General features: G+C 41.3%; 1 protein-coding gene across 5 annotated transcripts in view; it reads left to right on the top strand.

Moving 5' to 3' along the window:
- The window catches only part of TLE1 (transducin-like enhancer of split 1 (E(sp1) homolog, Drosophila)), an 82,695-nt gene that overhangs the window by 34,118 nt on the left and 33,881 nt on the right, over positions 1 to 14,696 (top strand). For 2 of the 5 annotated variants that reach the window (XM_008576716.1, XM_008576719.1), the window contains exons 7-8: positions 6,794 to 6,998; positions 7,724 to 7,740. The exons of 1 other annotated variant lie outside the window; for it this stretch is intronic. In XM_008576716.1, the coding sequence (XP_008574938.1) occupies positions 6,794 to 6,998; positions 7,724 to 7,740 (222 nt within the window). The remainder of the gene's footprint in view (positions 1 to 6,793; positions 6,999 to 7,723; positions 7,741 to 14,696) is intronic. 2 more of the 5 variants (XM_008576721.1, XM_008576717.1) reach the window with 1 other exon arrangement.

Here is a 14,696-nt window from a genome sequence, read left to right as displayed (position 1 = left end):
GTGGTGTTGGATGAGTTGGCCTGGGGATTAGTTGAAATGTACAGAGAATAAAGACGAGTTCAAATCCTTCTCAGGTGTAGGCTCATCATCCTGGAGGCTGCCTGCATATGTGCCATCAGTGTTGCCTGTATGTGTCAGTTTCTGTTATTTATTCAGCCGTATTGGAGTATCATTGACAAATAGAAATTGTATATATTTAAGGTATATAACTTGATGTCTTGAGATACATATACATTGTGAAATGACCAAGTTAGTTAGCATATTTATCACCTCACATAGTCTGTGTTGTGAATCAACCTACCCTCTTAGCAAATTTCAAGTGTATAATACAGTATCATTGACTACAGTCACCGTGCTGTACACTAAATCTCCAGAACTTATTTATCTGTCATACCTGAAATTTTGTACCCTTTCACCAACATCTTCCCATTCCCTGCCCCGGCAACCACCGTTCTTCTCTCTGCTTCTGTGAGTTGTACTCTTTGAGATTCTACATATAAGTGAGAACATACTTGTCTTTCTTTGCCTGGTTTATTTCACTTGGCATAATATCCTCCAGGTTCATCCATGTTGTCACAGATGGCAGGACTTTCTTCTTTTTTAAGGCCAACTTGTATTCTGTTGTGTATACATACCGTATTTTAAAAATCCATTTATCCGTCGACAGACATTTAGGTTGATTCCGTATCTTGGCTATTGTGAATAAAATAGCAATGAAGATGGGAGTGCATATATATCTTCAACATACTGATTTTATTTCCCCTGGGTTTATACCTGGAAGTGGAATTGCCAGATCACATAGTTCTATTTTTAGTTTTTTGAGGACCCTCCATACTGTTTTCCATAATGGCAGTACTAATTTACATTCCCACCAACAGTGTACAAGGGTTTCCCTTTCTCTACACCCTTGCCAGTACGTGTTAACTTTGATCTTTTTGATAACAGCCGTTCTAACAGGTGTGAGGTGATACTTCATTGTGGTTTTCATTTGCATTTCTCTGATAAGTGATATTGAGCATTTTTTCGTATACCTGTTGGCCATTTGTATGTTGTCTTCGGAGAAATGTCTATTCAGGTCCTTTGCCATTTTTTAAATGGGTTTTTTGTTTATTTTTGCTATTGAGTTTCTTATATGTAGTATTTTGGATATGAACCCCTTTTCTGATGTATGGATTGCAAATATTTTCTCCCATTCCTTACATTGCACACATCATTTTCTGTGTGCTCCTGCATTGAGATGGGGCCTTTTAGTGGATTATTGTTTTATTTTTTTATTATTGTTTTCAAGTGGCTGGAGACTTGTGGGCCCCAGTAAGGGGTTTCTACCTGTTTATCACTCTTGCCCTTCTTTACGCGAGAGGCCATTCACGTAATGGGAGGTTTTCAGATAACTTTTGCAGTAGCGTCCTTCACGTTCCTGCTGCCAGACAGCCTTTCCACTTGTTCACGTAGCATACCAATTTTCCTTTTTCTTCAGTCTGCCAAGATAAGAACTGAGTGTTTTAAAGAACAGGGAAATAGCAGAAATCAGGGAAGAGTGACTTGGAGAGAACTGTCAACAAATGCTACTTTTTACATTTCTGTTCCCTTTTAAAAGTGTTCAAATACCAAGTGTTATAAATGCCACTTGCTGTCACTCTTAGCATTAGAGATGCCATTTTGGGGCAGGGTTTTAGTTCTAGTTGGGTTATATTTGTGATTTCTGTGACACAGTTTTTCCTGAAGTTGTAAAGTAGGTTAAACTTCAGAAATTAAAGTTGGCTCAGTGGCTGGTGGCATGGAGCTGAGCATCGAGTGAGGAAAAGGCAGGCGTCGGCCTTTATTTTCAGAGTGTTCTTTCTAATTGTATTTGCAGTTCTGTGGTGATGAACAATGTGCTACACCCATGTTTTACACAAAAAAAATGTAGAAACCACTACAGCATTACATTAAAACTTTGACTGTAAGCAGCAAAGTCAGTTTCATTATAGGAACATATTTGACTCAAGCTGCACTGAGTAAAATGTGAATTAAAATTCTAAGTGCGTGGCTGTTATTTGACATGGATGAGGTTACTTCATTCCTTGTAGGTTTTTGGTATCATTAACTCAGGGTTTGCTGTTTGTTTTACTTATTTCACTCTCAGGCTGTTCAAATTGTTTGGGTTAGAGCAAGCACATTTATTTCTTTATCTTCAAACCTAAACCTTTCCGTAATTGCCCTCAAGGCACCAGAACGCCAATATGTAAAAGCTCCCAATGTAGCTCTTTCCCAAATTGTTTTATAAAATATGAGTTTCCTTTTTTTTTTTTTGGTTTTGTTTTATTTTGAAATTGTTAGCAGAATCAGCTTTAGAAAGCAGATGTTCATTTTTTGCGTCGTGACAGCGTACTCGGATGGCGATGAAGGGACAGTGAATGCTTGAATGCTGAAAAGTATTTTTATTTTTTAAACGACTTGGCAAGTGGCTTGTCATACAAGAACGTGAATTCTGATGTAATGGGACAGAATCCCAGCTTAGATCTACACTAGAGTTTCTCAGCCTCAGCACTGTTGACACTTTGGGCTGGATAATTCTGGGTGGTAGACCGCTGTCCTGTGCACAGGAGGATGTTTAACAGCATCCGCAGCTTCTACCCGCTAGAGGCTGGCATCACTCTACACCCCCTTCACCTCCAGGTGTGACAACCATAAATGTCTTTAGACAGTCAGTGCCAGATGTCCCTGGGGCAGAGCAGGGAAGGGGTGTCAAAATTGATCCATTTGAGAATCACTATTCTACATTGGTAGCCCGAGAAACCAGCTGTATTGCTAAGAAGCACTACTGCTCAGTGGCGCTGGGAGTGCAGCAGCGCTCCCGCCGCGGGTTCGGATCCTATATGGGGATGACCGGTGTGCTCACAGCACTCACTGGCTGAGCGTGGTGCAGCCGGTCTCAAAAAGGACCAAAAAAAAAAAAAAAAAATGCCTTTCCTGATAGCTTGACAAGCTATTTTGCCTTTTTGTCTTTTTTTTACTGACCGGTAACGGGATCGCAACCCTCGGTGTCGCGCCCGTACCGGGGACCGGCAACGGGATCACAACCCTCGGTGTTGCGCCCGCACCACGCTCAGCCAGTGAGCGGGAACCGGTCTGCACATGGGATCCGAGTGCCACTGGGCCGGCCCATTGACAAGCTGTTTTGTTTGTGTGTTCTGTGTTGTATAAATCTGTAAGCATCAACTTTAGAAAAGTTTCCTAATTATTATACACTGATGACTGGATAGCATATTCCCACCCTTGCAGTCGTGTTACAAAACATCTCTTAGTTTTCCAACTGATAGGTGCGGGTTTTGGTTTATAGAGGACAGATGCATGTAAATTCCCCCAGTGGGCAGGGCCATTGGGTTTTTGGCTGAACAGCAATGTCAGTATCACTTTTGTCGTAAAGTATATTCTTTAAGTAGCATTCACACTTTTTCCTTTGGGGGAAGGTGATGGGTACCAATTTGTCTCAGGTGAGCCTTTTTGAGAGAAAACGTTTTTCCAAGGTCAGATGGGGCAGGGGTGGGCTGCCCTTTTGAAGTTAACTGTTTTACAGATATCAGCCTTCTGTTCATTTAAATAAATGTTTCTCTTCAAAATAACTTTATTTTTAATGTTAAGCTTCTGCTTCTGAGCAAAGCCAGAGCCATCTCTGTTTAGGCTTGATTCTTCTTTACCAGTTTACTTGGCGAGAGCTGGCAGCAAATGACATCCTCCTTTTTCAGAAGTAGGGACTAGCATTGAGAAGTGGGGACAAAGGTGGTACTCATGAAATCTATGAACAAACTGCTGTTTGTCACTGCCACTAAGGATGGGTGTTGAAGGTGGACTGGTCTCTGGGTGATGCGGTCTGGCATGTTCTCCACCGGCATCTTGTTAGCTGGACAGGGAGAGATGTGAAGTCTTCAGTGGAGAAAGAGATTGCCCTGTTTCTTCCTTGTGTTTGGGAACATGGCTGGGCTGCTGGGGTTACAGGAGAAATGCTGTTCAAGGGGACAGAAGGATTGTAGCTCTCTTTCTGACTTTGTGAAATGGGAGCTCTGATGCTTACCCTCCCTGCCTCAGGTGTGTCCTGAGCCCAGGCTGGGCAGTGGACATGGAAATATTATCTGGGAGCACTGCCTGGCAGGATTGAGAAGCATATTGTGAGGGAGTGGGTCCACATTTCCTGGAACCACAGCATCTTAACTGTGTGGTCCATCTGACTGCTCCTAGTACTCCTTGCAGTTTTATAGGATTTTCATTAAAAAAAAGGATCTTTCAAGATGGCCAAGCTAAGGATGGAAGAACCCAACTACCTGTGATAACTGAGCTATTTCTTCAAGGGGCCTGGAAAGCCAGAGCTGGCTAAGAGTGGGAGTTTTCCTTGGCCAGGCAGGCTGTTGATGGTTTCCGGTCTAACTGTCGCCTTTGACCACATAGGTCGACTTCACAGCTGTGGCAAAGCCCCGTTATCATGTAAGCTAGCCCCTCTTTTCAATAATACTTCAAAATCTGCCTTCTATTTCATTTCCAAAAGCTAACTTGGGTTTTGGAAGGAAAAAATCTCTACTTCCTTCTTCTGTATCCAAATGTTACTGGAGTGTGTGTTTGGTCTGCTGTAAAATTCAACCTCTGAGATCATCTTTGATTGTCGCCATTCTGGATACTTTAGGGAGTGGGGGATGCAGCGAGGGATGAAAGGGTGGTGTCTTCCACCCTGTAGTTAAGCTCCTTCCCTTCTGCTTAGCCTCTCTCATCTCCTTTTAATCAGTGCTGTGCTTAATTACCCCACTGCACTTGCTTGTGTATGCATCACTGCGTTTCCCCCAGAAGCCGGACATAGCTCTTACTCTCCATGTGATGATAGTAATTGCTGGTAGGGCAGACCTGGTCCTCATCCTCCTCCGAGCACATTTCTTACGGCAGGTGTCTAGTTCCTAATTAAGTGCTAATGAGCATGCCTAGTGGACCGTGAGGCCGCTGCCAGCTTCTTCAGTTTTATGTCTCACCATTGCCGAGCTCTTAAAAGGTGACAGAGCAAGAATTAGTGTCTCTGGGATGACAGGAAGGTGATCTTATGCGTAAAGAAATTGTTATTATGATATCAGATGGGGAATGAGTAGTTTACAGATACTTTTCAAGAATGCTACAAACGCTGCCCGCTCTGACCTCACCTCCTTTTTCATGTTCCCTCTAATTACAACTACGCTGTCTTTGGAAGGAATTGAAGTTTAAAAAGAAGGTTGGCTCATAAAGATTTTTTTAAAGATGCTAGGAGTGGTTCAAAATGTACTGTAAAATTATGGCAGACACGAATTTCTCGTTTTAAGGTGCTGTTTTCTCTTACTCTTGAGGGTGGGAAGCATGTTTGGGATTCAGTTAAAAATCAGTGGTCTGGGTGGGAATTACTGAAGACCTGGCGTGAAGATTTAATATATTCAGTACAAGCAAGGGGGTAATAAATAAAACCAGTGATTGAGTCCCAGGGAAGTGAGCACAAATCAGAATCTTAAGAATTTTCTAACGTTATACCTTAGAAATTGAGCTTTAATCATTTTTACTGTTTCATCAAAAACGAGTTTTAATGTTGGACAGCTGAAATGTGGCCAGATTTATGGTGCAGAGGCCCTTTCTTGGATGCTTTTTTGTTTCATACGGCATGCTTTTGAGAGCAATGACGTTGTTTCATGTGAACAGATTTGTAACTTGTGGAATGGGTTAATTAGGGAGGCAAGGTGGGTAGTGGAAAAGGCATTTGGGAATGGGCCTGGACCCCGTTGATGGAGTCCCACATAGCTGGTGGAAGGTGCTTTCCTCTCTCAGGCTCCTACCCTCCCTGCGTCTCGGTATTTTCACCTGTAAAATAGTGTGTGTGTGTGTGTGTGTGTTGAGGTTTGGGGCTTAGGAGAAGGGAAAGGATAGACAGAGTGTTATCTCTGAGGTTCCTTCCAGTCACAAGCCCGGCTGCCTGAGACCACCTCGCTTGTCAGTGGTGGTATGGGGCCTAGAGAGCAGCCAGCCCTGAGGTCATTCCTGCAGTGGCTGCAGCCCTTCCTGCCTCGGGGGAGGACATCAGCAATGTGCTGCAGGCCTTTGAGCCTTTGTTCCTTCTGGGAAATGGGAACACCAGCACTTCCTCGCTGTTCTGAGAGGCTTGATGACACAAGGACACACTGCCTGGGTGGTGCACAGGGACACGGGGTGCTAGTTCTTCTTTTCTGAAGTCAGTTTGTTAAAGTTAATATTTTGGTTTTGTCTCATTGTACTGTGGTGGTTAAGTTGATGCAAGAATGTAGGGGGTCAAGTGGAGTCACCTGATAATTGGTAGACAGGATGGTTACTGTGTTGTAGGATGCATATCACTGTCCTTTGCCCCATTTGGGCCTCTCTGAAATCAGAAGGAGTCTTAAACTCTTTGGTCTCTTAGATTTGGTGACATACTAGGTTTCATCCCTAGAGGCACTTAGAGATGGAACTAACTCACATGTGCATGCTTACTAACCTAGCTAGCCAGGCTAATAATAAACAGCTCCACTCAGGGGGTGAGTTGTACCGGCAAGTGATTGTGCAGATGGAAGGATTATGTTTGGGGAAGGTGAAGAGAGGTAACTGAGTGGGTGAAAGCTTCTGATGAACTGAAAGCACTAATGACATTTTTCCCCTTCCTTCCTCTGTCTCTTTCTTCGCCCCCTCTGTGTGTGTCCAACCTCCTGTTCTGTTCCTCTATCCTCTCTTGTCATGTCTTCACCACCATCACTGCCACCACCACCTCCTCCTGCTCTTCCTCCTCTCCTGCCACCACCAACAGCAGCAGCAGTTGCAAGCTCAGCATCTCTCCCACGGTCATGGACCCCCAGTCCCCCTAACGCCTCACCCTTCAGGACTTCAGCCTCCTGGAATTCCACCCCTCGGGGGCAGTGCCGGCCTTCTTGCGCTGTCCAGTGCTCTGAGTGGGCAGTCTCACTTGGCAATAAAAGATGACAAGAAGCACCACGATGCAGAGCACCACAGAGGTGAGCGGCCAGGCAAGCCAGATTAGGACCTTGTCCTCATTCTCATGCAGTGCTGCAGAGTTGTGTGCATCGCTAAAGCAAGCCCCAACCATGCAGAGCGCAAACAGTGAGATAAGAGGAACTGGCGCAAAGCTTTCCGCTGCAACACAGTTCACCCTGGAAGTTTGCAGGGTTGGCCGTGGGCATCTGTAGATTTTTTGATCTCGTTAGGTTGCAGGCATCCTGGCAACGGCCTGGTTAATGCCAGTGGCCTGTACCGTATTATGGAAAACTGTTAACTGCTTAATTGGGTTATTTTCAAAGAAAGTAATGATGTTAAATGGGGCGAAATAAGAAGTTAAATTTGAAAGTGAATGTGTTCAAATGAAAGGTTTGATAATTGCATCTGTTACTACTTAGTTTCATAGGCTTTAATTCTAGTATGCATTAAATATTGGGCAAATTGCACTTGACTAATTTTTTGAAGAAAAGTAATTTATTCTGTCAAGAAATAAAAAAAAATAGGCTTTTGTGTATGGTTAAACTGTAAATCTTATGTTTACAAAATACTGTAATTTTCAGGAAATCACTGTATTAGGAATGTGCAATGACTTATATAAATAAAAGCCATTTTTAAAACTGTTTGGGGCTTGTGTTCTAATTATTCCCCCCTTTTTTTTATTTCTGTTCTTGCCTCTGTGTCTGAACGGGCATGTCTGTGCGTTTCTTGGTAACCTCGGGAGCAGACAGAGAGCCGGGCACAGTAAGTACTCAAACGCCTGCTGCACATAACACGGTCCCCTTGCAAAAGTGCCTCCCCACGCTGCCTTTCTTTATTCACAGGCACAGACAGACACACGTACTCTCCCTGTCTCTCTCAGTGATGTGGTTTTATTCCTGCACTATTTTTTTTTTCTCCTATGGCTGTTCCCCCCCCTTGTCTTTTTTACAAAACCTGTTTAGATGAGAGGGGCATGATTGGGAGGCAAAGCTGTTTGCCGTGGTTACTCACTTAGAGATCCACTTTGAACTGTATGTGCCCCAGACCCCCTTAGAAAATGTTGATTGTTGCATTCTGCGTCCTGGTTGCCTGTAGTTTAAGAGTGTTCGTTTTTATTTTAAATCAGTTTTAAAGGCAAGAGATCACAATCTGTATGTGAAGTTGGTTAGTAGTATGTTATTTCTGTGTAAACCATTCGTTATCCTCTGCAGATGCATCTTAGTTGCGAGGTTTCCATATCTGGTTTTCTTTGCGTAGTTGTTCTTGGAGTGTGAACTTGAACTTAAATTTATTTTAGATGCAAGAACTGAGCATAGGATTAAGTTCTTAAAAACAAGGAAATTCAGCAGACCGGGCTATGTGCTTACAGAGTTCATCTTTTCACCAGGCTAAATCGTACCCATTTCATATGATGCATGTTTGATCCGTACATGCATCTGCCAGATCATAGGGAGACCTGTATCTAAAATGTGTCTCAAATGTGTCCCCCTTTTGGCTAGGGTAACCTACAGTTTTTAACTCTTTTCCTTCTTTCTGAACATAGCAGCATTTTGACCATCTTTAATATGGTAAAAAATGGGATACTGAATTTTAAATCATGCTGATACTTTTTTTCTTATGAGTTTGGGGGAAAGATAATGTTTTTTTCAGTTTGAAAAGTTTAGGTTTTTCTTAACTCCTCTGTGTAGAATAGTAGCTACTTTAAAAAATTTCTTTGAGACAGATCTCAGTATATGTCATGTATCAAGATGTGTTTGGAGGCATGGTTAAATGATTAAAGGAAGGGGTAGCTAGTTTTTAAATTTGTGTCATAAGTTTTCTCTGGAATATGTTGGGGGGGGGAGGGGACAATATTATAACTAGGAAATAAAACATCCTACACACAAAGTACCAAATGTAAGTAAACTGGCTTTGACTTATGGAGGTGACCTTCATGTTCTGCCATTTCAGTGTCCCTGTAGATCATCATCTTTTCTGCCATGTTCATTCAGAATAGTGTCAAATTAAAAAGCCTAACTTGGGCTGAGCCTGTGGCGCACTCAGGAGAGTGTGGCGCTGGGAGCGCAGCGACGCTCTCGCCGCGGGTTCGGATCCTATATAGGAATGACTGGTGTGCTCACTGGCTGAGCGCGGTGTGGGCGACACCACACCAAGGGTTGCCATCCCCTTACCGGTCACGAAAAAAGACCAAAAATAAATAAATAAATAAAAGCCTAACTCTGGACCAGAAAGGAGACGGCAGAAGAAGATATGAGGGGAAATGCCCATGTCCTTTAGGCTACTGCATGCATTTAATTTATTGAATTTACTCTAGCTTTGGGACTTCGTTTCCAATTTAACTTTTTTTCCTTGGTACTACTGTTTGACCTTAAATGGCTGTACATTCATTGAGTGCTTACTGTATATAAGGTCATATAGGATGTATATCTGCAGTTACATGTGTAGGCATGCAGCACAAGCCCTGTCTCAGAGAATTGAGCAGAGGTGACAGAAATAATGAAGGATGACAGAAGACCATAAAGTTTTAGCAAAAGTCTCACACAGCACGTTGGTATCACAGTGGTGGAGGTGATACCACGTGGTATGTGCCTCTCTGAAATGCCAGGGCAAGAACGAGTAGAGGTTTGCATGCTTAAACTGTTAGGAGTGATTTTCATGTGTGTGTCTTTATTTCTGAAAGTCTCTAATAACCTCTTATTTTTATTTTTGGCTGAAAAATATATGCATGTACTTAATTTATTGGGGAGGGGGAGGGGGGTGGGAGAGTGATTAATTGTGCCTTAAAGAGGTACACAATAGTTGGGTTTCAGGCAGCTGTGGATTGCTTTTAAGTCCACATGTCAGAGTTAGCAGTCAGTAATCTTTCCAGTTAAAATGTGGATGCATTGCCTAAATCAATCCATAAAACAATAAAATAAATGGGGACTTATGTATTCCTTTTCATATCAGATTTTGACGAGTTTTAATGATTGTTTCAATGAGTATTTTCAGAATAAGTAGGTATACTGTGTTTTCTGCCTAATTAGTGCAGAAAACTCTTGGGCGGTGATGATGTGAAATGGGAAAACTACACTAATTGTGACCTAAACATGAGTTCAGTCTGCAGAGAGGAATTAAATTGTTCACTGTCCATATAAGTGGGATTTTGCTGCAGTTACATATAATTAAGTAGCTCTTCAAATTTTGTGTAAAATTGAATATGAGAAGCAATGGGTAATGAGATGATGTGTACTATTAGTGCCTAAAATATTATAGTGCTCATCTGTTTAATAAAGTGGTTTGCATTATGAAGTCTAATTTTACTCGGCAGATAAAGTCGATCGATTCCTCTGTACTGCTGTATTTTTCCACCCAACCAGGGGTTAAGGGCAGTTGGTTTCAAACCTTATGGCTCAGGATCTTTACACCTCTGAATTAAAATTATTGAGGACCCCAAAGAACTTGTTTATCTAGGTAGTATATTTTAGAATAAAACAAATTTTAAAATCACTTAAAGAGCTACTTAATTTAAGTGTTCACGTAAATAACATTAATAATGAAAAATAACTTTTTCAAAAGAAAAATTTAATGGGAAGAGTGGCGTTGTTTTTCATGTTCGTAAGCATCTTTAATGCCTGGCTTAAAAAGGGATAGCTGGATTCCTATTAGTTTCTGCATTTGATCTGTTGTGATACATTGTTGTGGTTGAAGTTTAGGAAGAAAATCTGCCGATATGAGATTTGTGAGGGTCTCTGGGGCTCTCAGGGGTTCTTGGACCAAACTGAACCTTGGCCATAAGTAAGACTAAGACTTGTTGTTTTTTCCTGTTCTTCTTTCTATGTTGAACATAATGTTTATATCAAGTGCAGAAATCAGAGACTTAGGTAGATCCAGAGGGAATGTGGATGTGTATGGATTTTTATTGGTGAACCAAAAACTGGTTGATAGGTAGTTCATGCTTGTTTACTTTTAGTGACAAAATTATTCAGTTTGCAATTATAAGTTTTTATGCTAGGAAAACAGATGAGCCTTAATAGGTGCAAACTGTTTTAATGTCAAATGTAGAAAACGGAAGTACTAAGAACAGAATGAAAATATGTACACTACTTTTAAGTTTCTTGTTTCTGAAAGAGATGAATGTTAAAGCTAGTAAATTTTTAGTGGTTTTGCTATGCCTTTTAAAATTTTTTATATTTGTCTTTTAAAATTAAGATTTAACTGTTTTCTAATTTTCAACACCCGTTTTTGTTCTTTTTTTAAATATTAGCATACTTATAAGAGTACAGCTATTGAGCAAAGAAATTTGAAATGACCTAAGAAAGGCCAGTATTTCTTCAGTAGTTCAGTAGTAATAAAAACTTTAGATATTTCAATTAATTTAAAGATAAATTCCATTAAATTTGGCCAAAGGGAATATTTAAGTACATTTACCTGAAAGACTTAGAATTAGAGAACTGGCAAAAAGTTGTATGGCCTTTTAAAAAATGTGATGAACATGTATTTAAATACTTTGATTCACTTTACAAATATTTGTTAAGCACTTACTATGTGCCAGCACTGTTTGAGGCACTGCGTATATTTGCTGTCATTTTGCAATTGTCCCTTTTAATGTCACAGTTACATATTTGTTAAATGTAAAACACTGCAATACCTAACCCATGTGATTTGGAACAGGGAAGAGACTTGTGTTGTCTGGGGAAGACTCCAGAGCAGAGGTTGTGTGGATGTGGGCTGGGCTCATGGATGAACTCTAAAATTGTATGCAGAGTGTTGTAGGTCTTTGGTCTTCTGCATAATTCTGCAGAGAGGCCATACTCATCAAATTTTCAAAAGGGTTTCCTGATCCAGAAAAGTCTAAGCAGCATTTATCTACCTTACAGGTCATGTGGGTCAACACCATACTTTTTATCAAAGAGGGAACAAGATTAAGGAGGTTGGGTGCCTCTGGTCATATAGTTACTTAGTTACTTAATTAACAGTGGTCAGGATTTAGATCATGTCTGAGGGACTGTGTTGTGACTCTGGAATTGACACTATAACTAAAATCACCAGGAATTCTTATTCAGAACTTACTTAAAGGTAGTTGTGACAATCATCATTTTTAACATAAAGCAGTTTCTTTATTCTGTTTTTCTTCTGTAGCTGTTCTCCTTGACTAGTCGATTGACAGAGATAGGACCAGATCAGAACACCTGTTGCTTCACTTTTTCTCATAATGACACTAAATATTGTAGAGGGCAAGGAGGAGATAAAACATGAGGCTTGCTTTGGAGAATACTGTTGGTATTTTTTCTGAAAAACTTTTTAAACTATCACATTCATTCCCAGAGACCATCTGGGATCACAGCAGCATGGGAGTGGTAGAAAGAACAGGGATTTTGGACAAAGGCAAACGAGAGTGGAATTTTGGCTGCACAGGCAAGACTTTTTCATCCTTCTGTGTACCTTCCTAGTCTCATCTATAAATGGTGCTGGTAGTAGCTTCCTCACAGGGAGAGGGTAGCAGACAGCATAGCAGGTGCTTCAGGAATGCCCCCCCGACCCCCACCCACTTGCAAACTAGCAAGACAACTGAATACATTCTTAGTTGCATAACTTAGTTGCACAGCTACTTGTGTTTTCTTCTCCTTTTTAAAATACAGATTGCATGAGGCATTTGTGGAAGTCAGGGCCCACATGCCAAAGTGGTGGTTACTGATGGTTCTCAGCAGGTCAGGACCATGAAACTGATCCCAGCCTCTTATTAACTGGCACACTTTCATGATACTCAACATTTACTCAAAGGTAAATAGGGACTAGGAGGAGCTGTTTTTGCCTAAATATTTATGAATTTATCTTGACCTGACATGTTAAGAGATTGCCTAGAAATACAGGCTAAAGTTCAGATGAGTCATCTAAAATTTCAATTTTTAGGCACAGTGGAAAACACTGAAGTTTTCTTTAGCAGTCGCCTCAGCAGACTGCCCTTTTGGCAGAATTTAAAACTGTGCTTAAGAAAATAGGTCCTCTTTGGGAAAACTGGCATCACTGCTGTGAGTAGAGTGAACCTCTGAAGAAAGGAAAGCCCCGGTGGTTTCTAGATTGTCGGGAGCAGTATGTACCTGTACTAGGTAGAGGCATCTGTTCATGTGGATGCAGTAGCTGACCTGTCGATACTGGACCTGCGTGTAATGGGAGAAACACCCTGGTTTTATCTAACTTACAGTGAATATAAGGCATCTTTACTCTGAAAAAAACAAAAAGCAGGTAGACAACATCCCCCCCCAAAAAAAAACCTTTTTTAGATTTCAGCTTGTGTTCTGTAAATAGAAAACTTAATGCCCACCATCTTGAGCTGGTTCCTTCCCCCGCAAAAAAATCATTTTTATCGTCCCCTTTAGAAAATAGATAGACAACAAACTCTGTGTGTCTGTCCTTGAGATGGAGAATTGTGGATGTAAGTGCTGTCAGATATCCAAATACCTCACAGTTGAGTCCTGACTTAATATAATACTTTCTAGTTTCAGGGCTTTTTTTTTTTGCATTAGAAAGTGTCTCATCAGGGGCTGGAGAACTGAAGTACAGAGCCAGCTAAGTAGCTCTTGGAAAACATGTTTTAAAAAAAAGTTTTGGCATGCAGGCTTGGTTTTTGCTGTGATCAGGTCCTGTGTTGGGGAATGACATGAGGGTCATTTAAAAATTATTTTGAAATAATAGTATTTATTTTGTCTGCCAAAGGTTTTGTTTTTTGCCTTACCCAAAGGAGAGTAGAATGGCAAGCTGGGGATGAGAGGATGATGATGAAGGCATCATGTGTTTTAATGTCCCATCCAGCCCCGATACTCACTGGCTGTACATCGTCTTCTACGCAGCCGTGTTCCGTGCAGTCCTGAGTCATCCACCTTTCATTCGACGGTGCCTAGTTCCTAGGTCATGGTGTAGGAATATGCTGTCTCTTTCCCATATTTTGCATGGATATGTACCCTTCAGACCTGCTGCACAGCCAGTTCTGAGATGTGATGTCGTTGCCATGTGAACACATTTTCCACTTTGTCCATGTCGTTGACAAGTGGGGATCCATTAGTTTTATGGGTTAAAAATGCATTTGTCAAAATGTCAGGCAGGATACCTGAATTACCAGTGGACTGCAGCAGAAAGTACAGGGCAGGGTGATGGCTTAATTGGTACCAGGTGTAGATGGAGAAAGCACACAGATGTGACGGGATGCATCTTTACCTAATTGTTTTAATGTTCACCGAGAGGTTAATTGTCAGTGTAGAGTGTGTTAGCAAATTAGGTTCCCACTGCCTTAGTGTAACTGAGGATAAATGAGGTGTCACGAGTTTCCAGTCTGTACCTCTGACACAAACACTTTTCCTGCAGAGAGGAAAAAGTTCCCAAGGGGAATCAGCATGGCGGCTAAAGAAATCCATTTGAATAATGTGCATTATTTTCACATTAGGGAAACCTGTCTAGTTTTGCTGTATCCATGGGTGGGTTTTCCTTTCAGATTGCTGCTGGTGGTTTCAAGGTCTAGACTTGCTGGCAGAAGATTTGCTTGGAGGTCTCAGTATATGTGAAGGCTTCTGTAACTAGTGCTGAGTAGCACTGACAGTGCAGCATGTCGTTAACTTGCTTTCTTTCATAGTCTGGAGTTACCTTCCAGGATATTTCAGTAGACATGAGCAACCATTACTGTTAAATTGCTAAAGAAAAGTAAGATTCTTGGAATAAGAGTATAAAGACAGTTTTTTTTTTTT

This window comes from Galeopterus variegatus, unplaced genomic scaffold, assembly GCF_000696425.1.
Source record: "Galeopterus variegatus unplaced genomic scaffold, G_variegatus-3.0.2 Scaffold1391, whole genome shotgun sequence".
Taxonomy (NCBI): domain Eukaryota; kingdom Metazoa; phylum Chordata; class Mammalia; order Dermoptera; family Cynocephalidae; genus Galeopterus; species Galeopterus variegatus.
This window is presented reverse-complemented; position numbering and strand designations above follow the sequence as displayed.